Source organism: Acanthaster planci, linkage group LG18, assembly GCF_054643075.1.
Source record: "Acanthaster planci isolate LZ-2023a linkage group LG18, COTS_SCS, whole genome shotgun sequence".
Taxonomy (NCBI): Eukaryota; Metazoa; Echinodermata; class Asteroidea; order Valvatida; family Acanthasteridae; genus Acanthaster; species Acanthaster planci.
This window is the reverse complement of record NC_141794.1, coordinates 4402256-4420094: the sequence shown is the minus strand read 5'-3', so window position 1 is coordinate 4420094 and position 17839 is coordinate 4402256. Positions and strand designations below refer to the sequence as shown.

General features: G+C 43.3%; 1 protein-coding gene across 12 annotated transcripts in view; it reads left to right on the top strand.

The window, feature by feature from the left end:
* The window catches only part of LOC110978304 (uncharacterized), a 202026-nt gene that overhangs the window by 138414 nt on the left and 45773 nt on the right, over positions 1-17839 (top strand). For 11 of the 12 annotated variants that reach the window (XM_087148903.1, XM_087148906.1, XM_087148907.1 and 8 more), the window contains one exon: positions 12971-13193. In XM_087148903.1, the coding sequence (XP_087005029.1) occupies positions 13056-13193 (138 nt within the window). In that variant the 5' untranslated portion in view covers positions 12971-13055. Of the gene's footprint in view, positions 1-2794; positions 3410-12970; positions 13194-17839 lie in introns of those variants that run through there. The other variant, XM_087148909.1, reaches the window with a different exon arrangement.

Genomic DNA, 17839 nt, shown 5'->3' with positions numbered 1-17839 from the left:
GAAAATCACATCGTCAGTCGCGCTCGAGGATCAGCGGGAGTGTGTTTATTTACGTTAGCACACGATTGACCTCAGCGAGGTCACAGGTTATTACCTTGATAGGAGCTAATCAGTTTAGGCCTAGTGGTCAAGTTGCGCGCCGTTATGAATATTTGTGTTGTATACTGGTTAGACTGGTGATGGATTGCTTGCTTTCGCGCGTGGACGTGTTGTTCTCGATGGAGGTTCAGTAATAACACCCATCTGCTCGTGGGCATTGCCAGATTTTTCCGGGGGAGGGGGTAAACGACTTTTTTGGGGGAGGCAAAACACTCATCAGGGGTTGATCGATCTGAAGTCTAAGGTGTGTGCGTATTTCTAGCAAATTGGGATTTTATCCCCTTTTCACCTCTTTTTCCCCATTTATTTCATTTTTTAATCCCATTTTTCCTCCCCATTTGTGGGGGGGGGGGAGAGCAAGTGCCCCATTGCTCCTCCCCTTTCGTGACGTCCATGGGTAAGATACTCCGGGATTAGGTTTTTAAGAGTTGTGCACCATACGGATGTAAAATGCCGAGTCCCTTTGATGACTTTGGACCACGAACAGGTGGGTGTACGGTGTCGTGGAGGGCTTGTCCAAAACTGACCTGTCGTGTGCATGCGACACCAACCGAAGCGCATGCGTCAGAGGGACAAACTGAACGCGCCACGTCTGAGAAATTCCTATGCTCGACATCGCTTAACATCTGGTTCACAGCGTCTCGACGCCTGGCGTCTGGTTTCCGCCTCCCCGACGTAGATAGGGACAATCCTGGTTTGGAAGAGGTTCAAACCCCCCACAGCAAATTAGACTTTTCCCCCACATCCGAATCCGTATTTGATGGAATTACCTTGGGCGGGAAATCGTAATTGCCGAACGATTGCGTGAACTGTAACACAGTCTGGCCTGCGGTGTGTGTCCTTGCTCAGGACAAACTTTGTGTGACCTTAGCAGACGAAAAATAAACAAGCCATTACACGGGCGGTATTTTGGGGTCGTAGCTTGGAGGCTAGGCCTGTATTGAATCTTGTCTGAGATGCGACCGGAGATGCGACCGGCTGTTCTTGGAGATAGGTCCACATTTATGCACGGTATATCGTTTTCAATGATGCGCTGTATTGAGCAAGCTGGAGTTTATGTTACTGGACTTTCTAAGAGACGTAGCCTACATGGATTGAAAGATTCGTACAGAGGGCCAGGGCAAAGGTTCTTCATTTCCCTATGCTGAGCTTTCTTTGGCGCGAGTTAGCATTTCACTCCTCAAGTAGCTTTGTGGGAAGCTGACTTTAATTTCAGTCACAAAAAGTAATCCGTAACATGTAATTACACGTCGTCAAAATGTCACTGTTTTTGTAACTGAGAGTTACCAGGCATTGAAAACCTGAAAATGTTCCGAATCCGCAATGCACAGCATTAACGACCGGAGGTGAACCGACGTAGTCCCGGTCCTCCCGCTGTTTGTAATTGGTGTTTCTGTGGTGATCCTGGTGTGAGTGGAAGATGGTCATGTGTGGAAGGTCGCATTTCAGTTTCTGATTCTTGGGGGGGGACACATGCCCCCTTTCTTTGCTGTTTGCATGTCTTGTAAAGTTGTAGTGTGCCAATATCCTCGTTTTTCAACCCTTGCCCTCATTCGCTTTAGTCTCTTGCTCCAGAGGGACATAGAGACTTGTCATCCCTGTTCTGCTTCGCATGAGTCACCGCTCAAGTTATAAACCAGTACCCCTTCAAATAAAGATCGCCACCGTAACTTTCTAAACTGAGTAAAATGTAAACAGCAATCAAAATCAGACAAAGCCTTATAATCCCTTCTTCAGCCAGAACCAGTTTTAGTGTCCCTGGAGTAAGAATCTTTGTGGAAAGGCAAATACAGAATCGGGCTGATCTGAAATCCTTTTTTTTCCTTTGCGTCTAGAAGAGGAAGGTTCTAATGTTGTGTAAAGCACTGTGTGCTCGAGGTTGTGTGAGAGAAGTTCACTGGTCCCAGGTGGAACCAGGATCCACGATCTCCCATTCCTGGCCCAGGCGCCTTGCTTTTTGTTCTGCTGAGGAGTACAACGTAATTCGGACTGAAGATGCAATATTATAACGCATTGCTCTTTCCATTTGCTCTTTATGTACCATAATTCGTCCTCAAAGTTCGAAGCGAAATACATGTACTTGAAGTGGAAATAAATACAGTGAGTCAAACCATTGCTACTCAAAATTACGTGTATGTTTTTGGGATAATCGACAAGATTTAGACAAAATATTAACACTATACACGGATGAACTAGGTATGTGTTTCATATCGTTTCAGACAAAAAATCAATATGGGTTTATTTATAGTTTTATTCGCTTTTCTGTTGTATATGTTTGTATAATTTCTCAATAAATAAATGACCAAATATCCAGGAAGTTCCATTTTGCTACTGTGTCTTTACGAATTTAATAGTTATGAGTGTTACACATTTTATTTCAATTTTATGTTACAGCAGTGCCCTTCCAAAACCATAATTTTTCTCGTAATTCTCGCATAATTAGAGATCGGCACGATATCAACACGCAAGTTCATGTAACTCGCGCATAACCGGTTCGCCATATCAAAGCGTGTGCATTTAATACAGTGTCATCTTCACAAGGACAAGATAAAAGTGGAGCAAAGTTACGCAAATAACAACATGAGATAAGCCAATCAACAACCGCGAAATTACTCTGACGTCACGGCAGGCCTGATGAGAGAGTGCGACAGACAGCCGCCCATCCCATTGCACATGCGTTATGGCTTTCCCACGCCCTGTGTCGCAATTTTGCCCAGCTCTCTTTGTCCGTGCTATTGTGTTTTTTCCCCCCTCGCCGACACGGTTGCTAGTTTACACCGGCCGGATCGTGCCTAGCACTGTGGGCACTTCTCTGCGACACTAACTGGACGATTTTGGTCTTTTCTCGGCCACCGAGGGCAAGCTCGTTTCGAGGGATTCATCACGAATACTGAGGCCAGGAAATCACGTCGACGTTGGAACGCAGAACGTCACCCAATGCCAGCGCACGCTCGAAACAAAGGACCTAACGGCGAGTTTAATTTTCTCTTCGTCTGCACCAGCACGACTACGCCTGTCCGTTCCCCTCTCCTCAGCAGAAACGCCGAAATTTCACCACATGGAGCTATGATTTGAAATTAGTGTAAAAAGCTATTGGACAACACTGCAGACGAACCTAATCTGACGCTGGATTTATACGTTATGAGGAAATATGGCGAGTAAATCAAGGAAATGTTGCCCACGTCCTGGGATTCTCGACTCATGCTAAAATGTCCAGCTCAGGCTGGGCAGGCTCGCGTCGGCTTGCCCGCGCCGCTGAGAACAAAGGAATACTGGCCAACGCGTGTAATGGCATGCATAGCGATACTTGGTAAGTCACCATTGGAGAGTGTGTGGCGTAGAATTCAGAGCGAGACGCACTATTATTTGGTGAAATTACAGAAATATCACAAGCAGATCGTTGCATGGCTTGAGTTTAATTTTCTCCTTGGAGGTCGCCTCAAGAAAAGTTTCCAAAATGTCAAGAATAACACTGTACTTGTTTATTTCTATTCACTTAATCGTGAATCAAAATACATTACCTTATTCCCTTAAACGGAAAAATTGTGTTCATCAATTCCAAGAAATTTATTCCAAATTATCTACCGTACCTGCATTTGCGGCCTTTATCCTGAGTTACTTTTATCTTGTTACATATTTTTTTACAGAGAAAACAACATCAACTTATAAAGAGCAACAGAATGCATGCATACATAAAGACGCGTAAACATTAAATTCATATAGTCAGTGTTTTCATGCTAAATCTAGTAATTGTGAAATAGACTGTGATATGCATGTGTACTTCATGCTGAAAATCTCAGCTGGATTCGAGAGAGGTTTGCGAAACAACAGATAATGCAGTGAGTATTTTTTCCTCTGGGTTATGTGTCAGAGCTCTGGCGTATCATTTACACGTTTTTGAAAGAAAATTTCGAAATGGAATATTTCTTATGACAAGTCACGTTTTGTGTATGATATACGTCATCGAAATACTACCATCAACGAATCTTAGACCGAGTAACATTTATATGTATACATACGAAGAGTATATTTTGTACAATTTCTGTATAAATTGTATTTTGGTGCACACAAAGAGACACCAAGCTATAACCTAAAGATATAAAGGTCTGAATTACTGATGAATGTCGCTCTAACGTCACAGAATTCGTGCACTACTAACCTTCCTTTATATTTGCAATTTTTTTAATCTGATTAGAATCAGGTTTTACGAAATTATCAAAATTTGACGACCGGACAGCAACGAATGCAACACTTAAAAAGCTCAAACGTTATCGGTCATATACAGACAATTGGTCTGAAATGGTGCTTCAGTCTTGAAAATAATATCAAGCAACGTGAGGAATTAATGTTTTCAAGAATATTCGCTCTTGATCCTTCGACCCGCATCGACAAAATGTCGATTTATCGAGCAAGTTGTGTCACTCATTTTACAATTTTACCGCGGCATTTCACTTCCCACGTCCATCGGAATCAATAATTATTCCTTTAAAAAGTTTGAATTCCGTGTAAAACAAAAGTGATTTATGCCGCGCTCTGAGATCAAAGTTGTCCTGTGGAGATATTGCGACAACAGCAACTTTAGGCACACAAAGCGCACGATAGTTAAACAAACTTGCAATAATAAATATTTCATTATGATCGATAAAGTGCAGAATAATATGTGTGATATCAAATGCCACAAATGTACATGTAACTTCCCATATGATGAACTTGCGGCATCTCTTTAAGAAGAAGAATGAGGAGACAACTGGCTATAAGCAGCTCTTCAGTGTTTCAAGGCTGGAAAGTAAAGAACGCTGGTCAGCAAGTTGAAGCGTTGAAGTTAATACCAAAGTTCGATCAAAACGGTGCAAATGCAATGAACGCCGCAGGAGTAAAAGTACATTTCTTCTTTGAAGATCAGAAATGAAAAGGCAAGGAAAACGTTATAGCATTCCCCTTTGACGTGCAGCTTACATGCCCCTCTCACGACTTCGACTTTTTTCAAAGTTTAACAAACGGGAATTCACCATGGAAATCAGACCAGACTGAGTGCTAAGTGGTGCACTAACAAATCCCATTGCAAATTTCGTAGACAAATGTAGATCGCCTATTGCCTCCCTGTTCGTTCGTGTGCGTTGAGGATCCGTGCAACAGCAATGGAACAACAGTGCATCCAAAAATTGGTTTCAACTTGATGCAACATTTCAAATCGTTGCTGATGGGATTTTCCCTCATGTAAAAGTTGCCGCAGACGAACCATTCACAAAGTCTTGGTGGTATTTTGTTTTTCTCGAAATACCCTCTTCATAGAGACAATACACACACAAAACTCTTTTCAATCACTTGATCGGATAACCGCTTTGAAAGACCAGGTCAATTTACTTTGTTATTGCTATATGTACCCACAAGCAATCCATATTATTCCTCATTCTGATGTAATAAACACAACCAGGCATTTTGATGAGAAAAATGCATTGAAACCGGTGGTAGGCTCAAACTAGTCGGCTGAAACATTGGGCGTTTTTCAGGACGGCACCGGGGGTAGAACGTTTGGGTCTAGGCCTATGCATACTTTATCTGTTGCACCTTCCGTGTCGTGGGGTGATTAATTTTTTTTCTTGTCAGTATTGGTAAGCCCAACTTCCGACTAGCTTGTCCCTTAGGGCATTGTACTTTAGAACTTGGGGTGCTTGTTGGAGCTACCGCTACAAACCTACGCCCAGTACAGTCACGTGGAGTGGTTTTAGTGGAACTGACGTAAGTGTAGACGGAGACAGTCGCCCAGGTTGGACCGTGTTTCGCCGCATGGCGACTGGTATCTCAGTCGGAAGAATAGACCTATACAAAAAGAATACGTGTCTATGCCAGCTTGCCAGTGCATAACGGTGTCCCTTTCACCCGAGTGCCGCGACTTTGGCCCATGCTTCCATTTGGTCTACAAAATGAAAGGATAAATTCAGTTCAATTACTGACCAATGTGTCCATACGCAACACAGTACTAAAGCATAAGTGGATTAGCTGTGAAACAAATTACTCACACAAAAGTGCACAAAAATTTTCGAGGGGTCGAACACCATTTAGTTTATATTTGTGTTCGTTGTATGACGTCACAACTGTCCTTTTCATTCTATGGCTTGAAACTCCATATCAAGTGTTCGTTAGAATTGGCTTACGTGCGCATTGGAGCAAATTGTGACGATTTCAGCGGGCACAAGACTTGCTGCAATGAGATATCTTTGCTTAATACGTGGCCAGACTAACTCCAAGTCAATACACTAGATAAGCTTTCACTACTTTCAATCCTTTCACTACACATTAAGAACACATGATTACAGTAATGACTGATCAAAGAACAAGCCTTTGTATCAGACATACATGTACATACACACACTTTCTGGAATGTTTATGGAAGGCATTAAGCGCAAATCTCACAGTAGACGGGAATTAGCGTCCAGTGAGCACGAACGAATGCATCGGTTTCCGCCTCAGTTATGTAGGTATACATGGTAGGACTTACAGCAAGGCCATTTCCTGATACAGTTCCTTGAAAAGCAAAAGGGATTGCACGGGATGAGCAGTAGTCCTCCTTGAGGAAACTACTCGAGAATTGGGGGTGTTGTTTTTCAGAAGTGAGTAGCCCACACTGGATATTGCGCTACGGTTTAATTTAACAGTTAACTTTGTAATTCACAGCGTTGGTCTGCCTGAAATCTGAATACTGAGGTAATTTGTGACCGGCACTAAATAGAGGGGCATGTTGATCAGGACCGAGGCAGCTTAGTAACAGTCCACCCTTGATATGCTTGATATCGGTGTAATTAGTGCACTCACCCTGGTTGGTTTAACAAACAGATTAATTCCGAAATAGCAAGTTAGTGTTTACATCAGTTTTCAAGGTAAATTTTGCTGATGGAACACACAACTCGGGTTACCGCCGCCAATCAATTATTGGTGTCTGTTTGCGCCCCTCAGCCTTTGCAGAGAAAGACCACCCGTTTCGACAATGATTGAGAAAAGAAAGAGGGGGGGGGAGCTCTGGCAACATGCACTTGTCACACCCATTAATTAAACCTCCCCCTTTTTAACGGTTTGTCACCACCAATGACGGCATGCCTTGTTGGTCCTTTTACAACAAACGGTGCATGTGTTTGCCGAGGATTAGGATACTTCGGGCCGCCGCCGGCAGTGCAAACAAAATAAAGAACACAGCGTTGAACCCCAATGCGAGGGTCAAAGGTGTTCAAGTTGATGGGGATTATTCCGCATTTTTAAGGGCCCTTCGTGGGTGGTTTTCTGTTTGTGTCATATAGCCGGAGGCCTTTCAATTTTCAGACAGTCGCCAATCAATAAAAATAAGTTACTCGTAAAGTTCTTGTCTTTGGAAGTACCTAAAATAAAGTTAAGAAGTTTAGTAAAGGAAATGTTTTTCAGCTGTCTATATTCTTTGTATTTCAGTGATACTCTTCAGGCCTCTCTGGATATGTGCCGTCGTTTTTTAGTTATTTTTCTCAACTCATTGTCAGGCGTTTTACTCCGAGACATTGTCCAATGAATGATTTTTTGGGTTCGACGAATTTTTTTGTCACATAAGGCACTGACTTATCTCAATTTAAAATTCTCACTCTTCCCGAAAGAATTAAAGAATTATGAAAATAATAAAATGTAATGTGTCTTTCTCTTCAGAAAAATAATAATGGTTAACTGATAACCTATTAAAAACTCGTTGATTACATTTTCTTGTAAAATTAGTAGATTTAATTGAGGAGTTACTTTGAGGTGTTGTGGATTTGGTTTTTGTGGTTACAAACCTGGAAACCAGAAGTTTTCCTTCATCTTGGGGTTGTTCGTTCGTCTTGTTTTTGACTCATGTGGGATCGTCTTGCAGCATGGAGTTGTAGTGAGGTCATGCCGTGTTTAACTTCGGCAGTTATCGTGTTGACCTTTGGTGGGGTCCAATCTCGTTCAAGGTCATGGCCACCTGCTGTGGGGGAACATGATCCCATTTGGGTTGTGTCAAGTGATGGCGCTCCCTATGTACCAATGGCGATGGAGTCAATGCTATTAATTATGCAACGCATATGGAAACGCGCAGTGCCGCTGATGGTTCACGGTTTTTTCTCTGGGAACGTTTCCTTTCAAATGAGAAGTTTTGCTCAACCATTGGGTGTACCACTTCCGAAAATTAAGCAGTCCCCAGTGCTCAAGTTTACCATACAATCGCCACAGTTTTCAGCGAACACAACTGTCAGTTTTTATTATTTCATGAGATTCTTTTGAAGACATTTCCAGAGGCTGGAGAGAGTGTGTGTGGATTTACGGTCCTGTCATGCGCACTTTGATAATCATTTCGTACGTTGCTACGGTCTTTGATCTTTCTTTGGGAAACCTAGGCCGTTTTCTAATACTCGACTTCATCTCCGTCTCAGGCTTCGTTCCCCAAACCAATCCCCGATTGTGGGCCTGAAGCGTTTAAATTACATTGGATTACTGTAATTGTTGACTTCCTTGCATCTTATTTGATGTTCTGTGGCACTATTAGACTGATTACTGCGCTTACAGCTTCAAAGTCAACTAGTAATAAAAACAGTTGAAGCCTGAGACGGAGCCGAAGTTGAGTATTGGAAAACGGCCTAGGTTAGCAGCGTAGCAAAATGGTCGATAGGTACCCCATGGTTACGGTACCCTGTTGCTTTAAAAGCCGCATTATAATGTCATTAGAGGTGTACACGAAGGTAAACCTGTGTGTGTTCTTCTGAAAAGAACGCCTAAATATGGTCAAAATTCCTTCACGGCCGTGATATAAATAGGTTTGTACCCAGTTTTGACGAGAGACTGCGTTACTCTAAAAATGGGTATAACTGCAAACCAAATTGGTCTTTCAGTTACCCGTTGGTTTGACATCATGGCATTTCAGCAAGCGTGCGTTCTGTTTGAGTTAACCATTTGAGCTCGCCGCGGGTAAACAAAATGGATAATTAAGGAGTTTAGCAAGCCCAGCCAGAGTTTAGGAGCCCTCGCATTCCTAACATATTTATGCAAACTTTTGCCAGACACATTAATGGGGTTAGATGGTTCGCCTTTTCCTGATCACGGCCCTCTGCGATTGAAATTGGAGCTGGGTTAAAAATAAACCAACTTATCATACAATGCACGATATGTGGCAAAATAAGTTCTGCGGTTTGAGAGGAACTGCGTTTCCAGCGGTATGTTTGGTATCTCGACATGTTAGTGTTACTGTGGAGAACACAAATCGCGCAGGTCAGAATTTTGCCTGTCAACATTGAAGAAAAGGTTCCTGCTCTGATTCCCCCGATAAATACTGCTCACTGTTTGTTGACAGTCTCGATGCTATGTTGGTCCAAGTTCGTCAGACCGATCAACGCTGTTCGACTCGCACTGTGTACATAGTGCTCTAAATTACGCCGGGGACACATTCTCACGCCTGTCCTTTGTCGGGGTTGTGTTTCCGAGTTGTTTACGCGGGACCTCGGTCGGGTAGATACCGGGGTGCATGAGAAACAACGGGCCCTGTGTCGACTTTCTCCGGAGCTCGCGATCCTTTAATCGCCGGCGATTTCAACGGTTTCTCTTTCTTTCCGATGACGCCTTCCAACTGTGATGTAACCATCTGACCCTTCCTGCAGCGCCATCTCGTGAAGAAAGCACGTGCTAATTCAATATTATCTGATACACCGCCCCATGCATGTCGCCTAAAGGTCTCAAAGAGAAATGAATCACCTCTTGTGTTCCATAATGCAGCGGGCAAACACAGTTTAATAGTCTTTCCTTGAAAAGTCAGTCTTTGGTTAATGATTTCACTGTGGCTATCTTTATAGACAATTAAGAAAGAGAAAGAGAAGTAAGGTTAAAAAGAGGAACTTAAAGAGGAGCTAATAGTAATACTAATAACATGGAATTGGATTTGAAATCGTCAGATTTATTGACCAAAGGCTTTCAAAAAATTCAAACTTTAAGGTTTTACTTATTTACTTTACTTATTTTATGACTCATTTTTCTGTAGGTTTGTTGTTACTGCATGCTTATTATTAACGTGAATGGGTGTTCTAAGATTCCGAAAGTCCCATCAGAGAATTAAACATTATTGCCAGATGAAGGCAGCATTTCATATTACCAATCGTGAATTCTGGAGTGGATGGGATTGTTTTATCACGGTGGACAATCCTGCTTCAACACCAGTGTATTATCCATATCCAGTTCTCCCTAATTTATTGGGCGGCCTTCCTCAAACGATCCATTTCGCCTGGAATTACAGTCGAGGCCACTTTAAAGCGGCCTGCTTTCAAAGAGGCGGCCTTTTTAAACTGCTAATAACGGGAGTGATCGATTAGCATCGTGAGCGGAGATACTTAGAAGTGGTTTTTCCACTGTGCCAGGGAGTGAATCGTTCATCGCCTGGACATTCACCTGTGTCGACTATTGTCAAAGGCTGTTGTTCTATTCTGACCGGCTCCGGTCGCCGGTTCAGACGGGATGGGGCAAGGGATTCCAGAGAACTTCCTGAATGTCGAAGAGCCTGGAAAGAATCAAATAAGTAAACCGCAGCAAAGACTCCGGCTTTAAAAAAATGACATTGTGTTTTGAGATACGGCTTAACACATGCCATTCCCGTTGCGTGTTGCCCTAAATTTAGCATGGAGTGCCACAATAGATTGTCCTGTTTGTTGGATGTGTGTCATACGGGTCAGAAAAGTGCTTGTTTAACCTTTTATGATGTGCTATGCTTGATCACACCTCCAGTAAATAAAACCATGTTGTTGTGCTCAGCATGTGGATATCTGTTCATCTTGGTCCAATCGTTTGTGAGGAGACATGCCTTGTCAACGGCTTTCTTGATTATGTCATAACAGAAACGCAGTAGGCTCGTACTTATTTGCAGCAAACGTAATTAGGGCCAACCATCCTCATCTCGAAGGAGTTTTTTTGAGAAAGATTTTCCTTAAATCGAATTGTTGGGCCTGTTACTTTGAAACCCTGCATGGCGAGTAGTTTTGGATCGACTGTAAGGAATTAAAAAGAATGTTTCATGGAGAACCAATCTACAGCTTATTTTTCGTCCGTACGAAATCGATTCCAAGTAATGAGGGGCATCGTGTTGTAACCCAAACAGCTTGTGGCACCGAAGTTGGCATTCAAACCAGGACGGAAATTTCCCCGAGAAAAAGAAGTGGCACCATTGATTTCGGTGTGTCGTGACGCGTCAATTTGAAGGGGGGGGGAGAGACAGACAGGCAGGCGGGGAATTTGATTTGACACAGTCAACCGTAGGTCAGCCGTGTTTTCATGAGGCCTGCGGTCTCGCAGCGGGTTCAGTGGGCGGTCAATCACACGGCACCACGGCAAGGGAAAAAAGCGGTCAAAGGGGTTCATTAAGTGCATGGGCATGACTACTCAGTATTTTTCTTTCGCTGCCGTGCCACACTGTATGAATCTACGGTTGACCTTGCGCTGTTGAACCGGAGGACCAGCATGGTTTATTATGGAGGGGTTTAATTAAGCGGCTGTAGTTTCATTTGGAAACTTTTCTTAGTAATACGATACATGTATAGGTAAACAGGAGTTTGGCATTGGAGCCTGGCATTGAGGAAGATCCTAGACATGCCCAGTCCTTCATTTGCCTGCTTCTTTGAATGAAGGAATGTTCACGGTAAATGATCACAACCAATCTGTTACAGTCAGGAGTTGAATTCCAGTATTTCATTTCTTGGTGAAGTTTCCGTGTGAGTGCTGAAGCTTGGATTTTGTCGTGCGTCAGATTCCAAGAATAAAGCTATCTTTGAGCTCTTACAATTTCTACCAAAATTGTACTCGAGTTTGTGAGCAGGAAACTCTGTACCACCTGGTTTGTTCTTATGATTCTAAACATAAGTACTTCTTGGATAGATACACGTGAATTTGAAATGTACGACTATAGTCTTAATATGAAGCAAGATATGGGACGGAGAGAAACCTTCTTCTCAGTGTTGGTCATTTTTTCATTGGAATCTGAGGATTTCTTTTCAGACATCTAGGGGGATGTGTTAGGTAACAATAGTCTAGAGTGTGTATAGCTATTGGACATGTTGGGGGTACCCCTCTGTCTCATTTCTTGCTAGATTTAGTCCTCTCCCAATTGCAGTAAATTCATAGAGTAAATTCAAGTCGTAGGAGTTGGTCAGTAGATTTGTCAGGGTAGTTTGAAGTTCTTTGTCGCTCGATCGACTGTGTGAAGGGCGTCAGTGAAGATGATTAGATGATACGAAACGAATCCAGACCCTTACTAATGTCAGTATTGAAATATTTCTTTATGGTTTGGATATTGTCAAATCTAATACGAATGTCAGTTGGAGGATCTCATTGTGGACCCCGTGAGAGGATGTGAAGCTGGTGCCGAGTCCAGGCAGTCTTCTTCGGTCAGTGCAGTAATGAGAGGAATGTGCAAAGTGTCACTCTTCAGCTCTGACCTCGAGTTGGTGTCGTGACCTCGGATTCACATCGTTTAAAGATCAGCCGGTGTTCTCTGTCGCTGGCCACTAGGTCTATTTTGGGAAGTGGATTCCCAGAACTGTCGCGAATCCTCCGACTGTTTGGGAAAATTCAAGACTTTGGGGGTAAAAATTTAAACCTCGTCGGCATAAATAGAATGGCAGGTTGCAATTGCATCTTTGAATGCATACAGTAATTAATTTGATCAGTCCTTGAGTTTTCTGCAAATGTAAAATCCGTAATAACCAGTGTATTTCAGAAGTAATCTAAGTCATAAGCACAGTGAGTTCGTGAAAACATTTTTCAAGTGTAAACGTTTTTCAAGGGTGGCAGAAAAATCCGTTCTTTGAAATTTCGTGCTCTTAAAAACCCCTACTCTTGTCATTTCATATCAAATTACACGTAGGTGCTTGTTCGCGGAGCATTAAGAGTGCTGAGCTGACCCAGGTATTCCATGAGCACGCTGGTTATTGGTGTAAAAAGGGGGTGGCATGTACTTGAGACGCCCTGCCGGCATTCCGGCCCCGAACACCGCCGTCGTCCCGGGCAACTGTCAGCCCGCGCCACTCGGCGGGAAGCTTCGACCGGGGCACTTCAACCGAGTAAAAAAGGAGGGGGAAAAAGTACAGGTATGATCTGTTCAAGATAAACAGGGGCCTTATCGGTTACAATGTTTGCAGGTGTGTTTTGGCGGTACTTGAGGGCCCACGTTGTCCAACAATCATGTTGTTTCGGCGCAGCAACTGAAGTCGGCCCGAGTGTGTTGTGCCGACCCCAAAATTGTCGTAAATCTCTGCCGGATAATTGGCATTCTTTCCCCCCTGAAAGTTGACTCAAGGACGTGACCTCCGATCCGCCGCCGGTAGCTTATAGTTCCTGAAGGCGTTGACTGTCAGGAAAGAAAAACGGTGGAATTATGGAATTAATTCCCGGGACGTGTATTTTGAAACAGCGCGAGAGCAGGCGCGCAATTTTCAAGCTGAGAGCATTATTGCAGATGCTTTATACCGTGGCAAAATGTGTCCATGTTAACTACCCCCATGGTTTCACAGACCTTGATTTTTTCTTGCATTTTTGCTACGAGTGTAGACAAACATGGGACAAACGACTTTTGAAAAAACAGTGACAAGTGGCTTTTTACATGTACATGAGTCCATCTTAGCAGACTCCCCTGGGAATTGTATTAATCGCCGTAGCTGTACACTGGCTCACATGCAGTTTGTATTGAAACTGCAGTTCTTTAAGTTTTATGTGTCGCAAGGGTATACAATTTTGCCCAAAAGTCAACAGTGTGTTACAGAGAGCTATGCTTATTATTTTTTCGCGAAGAAACGCCCTGCAGTGTGACTTTGATAAGTCGCAGACGCATTCTAAAAGTGTCAAAACCGGGAGGGGATACCTGCAGGTACAGTCGCTCAGCATTGATATATTATTGGCCCGCCAGACAGTCAAAAATATTGGTTGAAGAAGCATGGAAAGAAAATCCCCGTGCAGCTTATTGCTACTTGCAGACACGGAGACAGCGAATTCCTGAACGCATTGGGCCCATGGGTGGGTGTGGGTTCGCCCCTGTGACCCCCTTGTACTTCTTGGTACCCGCCATCCATCAATTCCAGGCAGAAGTCGAAAGGGAAGAGAAAAACTTCTCGAAAAATATGCAAATAAATGCGCCAAATGTCAACCGAGTGGCAAACGCCGTCCCAGAGCCGTTCAACTCTTCACCTTCGGCCACAGAACACCAGCGATCGATATAAGCCTCAATTGCAACAGTACAGAGGTGCGTTTTCATAATCAACGTGAATTAAACAATTTTGGGACTAGGAAAATTGTCCACCTTATGTGAGGTAAAAAGGGCTCGCTGCACACGACATGCCAGTTTTCTGTGCTCATACAGTGCGGATTAAACTGTAAATGAATACCGTTTTGTTAGTAATTGATTACATCCACTCCACCCCAGGTGCCAGTTTGCGATAAAGTGCGTTATCAACCAGACGTTGCCAGACGATCTTTTACGCTTTGTGGTACCACTGTCATTTGTCACAAGATTTGTCAAAATTGTTTGGGCTGAGTGTTTGACCCACTCAAAATACAGCTATTCTGGGTGTAGCACCTTTGCTATTTTCGCGTCGACAGTCAGGGGTGGCAGCCGGTTTCGATGTAGGTCTTTTCGTCCGATGTTGCACTTTTTATGTTAAAAGGTTCTAAGTTCAAAGTCTTCGAGGTGGCATGGAGCGGGGACCACATTCTGTTGCATTTAGTTGCGCAGGCCACAGCGACTGTCATGTTGTGCTTGAAAATTAATGTTTAAGTGTGACATAAGTATCATCGTGTCATGGTAATTGGTAGGAACTTTGGTTCCCGAACTCCAGTTTCAGGAATTCCACTTTCAAACGCGTTTGATTTACTTCAGTTCGCGGTCGAAGCAACAGCATTAGAATAAGCGGTGCTCAAGTTTAAAGAACCCACCTACTTGTCTGACAGTGTCAAATGTCTTGGAACTTAAATTAGGGGCTTGGAAATTTGTTTAACCTACTATATAAAGTGCAACCTCGACAGTAATGTTGATTAATTGCACCACTACAAGTTGCCATGATGTATTGGTAGTTTACCTTAGCAGTCGAGCCCACGCCCTGCCATTAAAAAAACGTAATTAACATGTCGCCATTTTCCGCACTCTTCAGCACGACCGTCGCCATTTTATCAAGAAAGTGGGTTCCGGTGCAGCATAGCCTTAAAGCTCTTAATGCTGTTTCCCCCCCCCCCCCAGTGCAGTCAGGGAACATGATTAACGAATTGAGATGAAGTGACAGAGATGGAAGGACGGTGTCCCTGCCATCACTTCCTCGTTGTTGTTTTCAGTATCAGTGAAAATGAGACGAGGATGTTTAATCAGAGTGGTACACCTTCCAATTCCGTATTTTCGCGGTATCAGTGAGTTACTTTTAAGTGCACCTCCCAGCTGAGCCCTTTTAGGTGGCCTAATCTTTGTTGAAGCATCCCGGGATCTGACTCCAACTCTCGCGGGATCTCGCGTAGAGCCACGGGACGGACTCGTCTTTTACGTGACATCAGTTTTTTTTGGCGGGAAACCCTCGGCTGCATCGACAGTCTGTGTTTTGACATCTCGTCTGCTCCGTGATGGCGGCACGTCCGCCGGCACGTTCTCGGTTGCCTGCGGGTCACCGCGCAGTGAACATTTGTCATTTATCGCGTAATGACTTATGGCAGTCGCCTCTGCACACACACACACATTCGTCACCATGGTGCCTGACTCAGCATATTACATCTTGTCAAAATGAGGGCTGTGTTGAAATGAGGTCGGTGCATGCTTGTCATGATACTTTTCTTTCCAGGAATAGTTTTAACTGGAATGGGTCATAAACCGTGTGCTTAACATTTATTTGAGGCTGGAAATAGAGAGTCTCCAAGGAGCCATGATGTCCAAATCTAGAACAAACCACGTCTGAAGTAACCTTTAACACACAGCGATGCCTTTTTGTACAATTAAGGCATGCCAGTATACAATTAATTAGTCTGCGATATATTCTTCATCAAATTTCCTGACATGAACGGTGCGAATGGAACTACAAATGTCAATTTCCAATGGGGCCTACTGCTTCGCACCGATGTTCTTTTTGTCTCCACTCGACTCCAGTGCATTTCTACCAAAAGAGAGAACTGTGGCTGTTTGCGACTGCTTCAAGTAGAAATGACATTTTTTTAATTGAGACATCTTTTTTTTTCCAAGTTGTTTAATCTGTGTTGTCCGTGTCATGTCCAGAGCATAGCCACCTAAAGCTACGTTCAGTGACGTCACTCTTCCCGGCACGTGGCAGACATGCGCCAAGCCAAGCGACGCCTTTACCCCGACGACTGTTTGACGCAACTTCTCCCTTTCGTCGCGTCTCATCGCTGATGCAATGAGCTGGCTTAATCGAGTGCCATGACGCTCTGCATCCCTCCCCCTCCCTCTGCTTGCCTTTGGCCTATCCATCAAGTGAACCAATTAAGTCGATCGAACAGCCGCTGGGAAAACAAACACTCCTTTTAAAAGGATGTTTAACGAGAGATCAATTAATAACTGTCCGGCCATCAGTCAAAGCGTGGCATCGACCTCTTCCGATCGTCCACAGGTTGATGTCACCAGATACATGACAAGTGACGGCATGTTTCAACTGTCCCAAGTCTAGCTTGAAAGGCGCCTGGATATCTTCACGGATCTAATCCGCCAACAGGTCTTGGGACTTGAGAATTTCGCAAGACGATCGGGCATTTGCTTTCCTCGGTCGAAGATCCACGTCTTAATTGTGCATGACATACGTTACATTTTGTACGGACCGAAGAGTATGTAGAGACTAGACTGAAATCATTCACTGTTAAACAGCGATTAGAGTTTAAATGCTTTTTGCACCTATCTTTTAATACATTTAATAACTTGCGGCATCCGATGAAATTTTGCTTTGAAATGTGTTTAAAAATGAAGCACTTTTCCGTGGTAACCTACTCGTTTAGTTTGTGAAATCCGCTTAGCATTGTGAACTCCGCTTAGCATTTAGAAACAGTTCAATGTAACTACATGCATGTAAACTTATGGATGGAATGTGTTAACAAGTGGGTACAAAAAGTGTTTTAAAATACTATCTCATTTTGTACATTGTATTTGTAAAGGATTGCATGTACACTTTCGGATGTATACGTTTAATAGGATAGTACAATAAAGAACAAAAATGAATCATTTAATTCATCAGGATAATGAAGAAGTGTTTAAATACATGCTGCATCTGCAGGTGGAAAGAACTGTCAATTAAGCACAGGGGGGATTCTTTAAAGACACTATCGCATGACCATGTTACAATAATTCATAATGTGCTGTCTCATCGTGTTAGATGTCTAGCAACCACAGTGGCCTACACGAATATGTAAGCGTTTTTTCCCCAATCTTGCTACACAGAACAAATGACGGTCTGCCCTATAGGCCTATGTGTAATGAACGTACCCATGAGACTAAAGTGAAAAATAACAGTGTGATTGTACTGTTTATTACGGATAATTACTATTACTAAGATTACACCAAGGAATAAAAACTGAATGACGCCACGAGTCAGTTTCAGAGATTTACGAAGCTAGAGCCTTGTAGAAAAGTGAGATCATTTATCATTGAGCGGTGTATGTTCGGTGTACATGTATGTAGGCATGAAAGTCGTGTTATTGAAAGGGATTACTAGACATATATACTTGCATGTGTTCAATTTTAGCGGGTGCCAACTTATAGCGA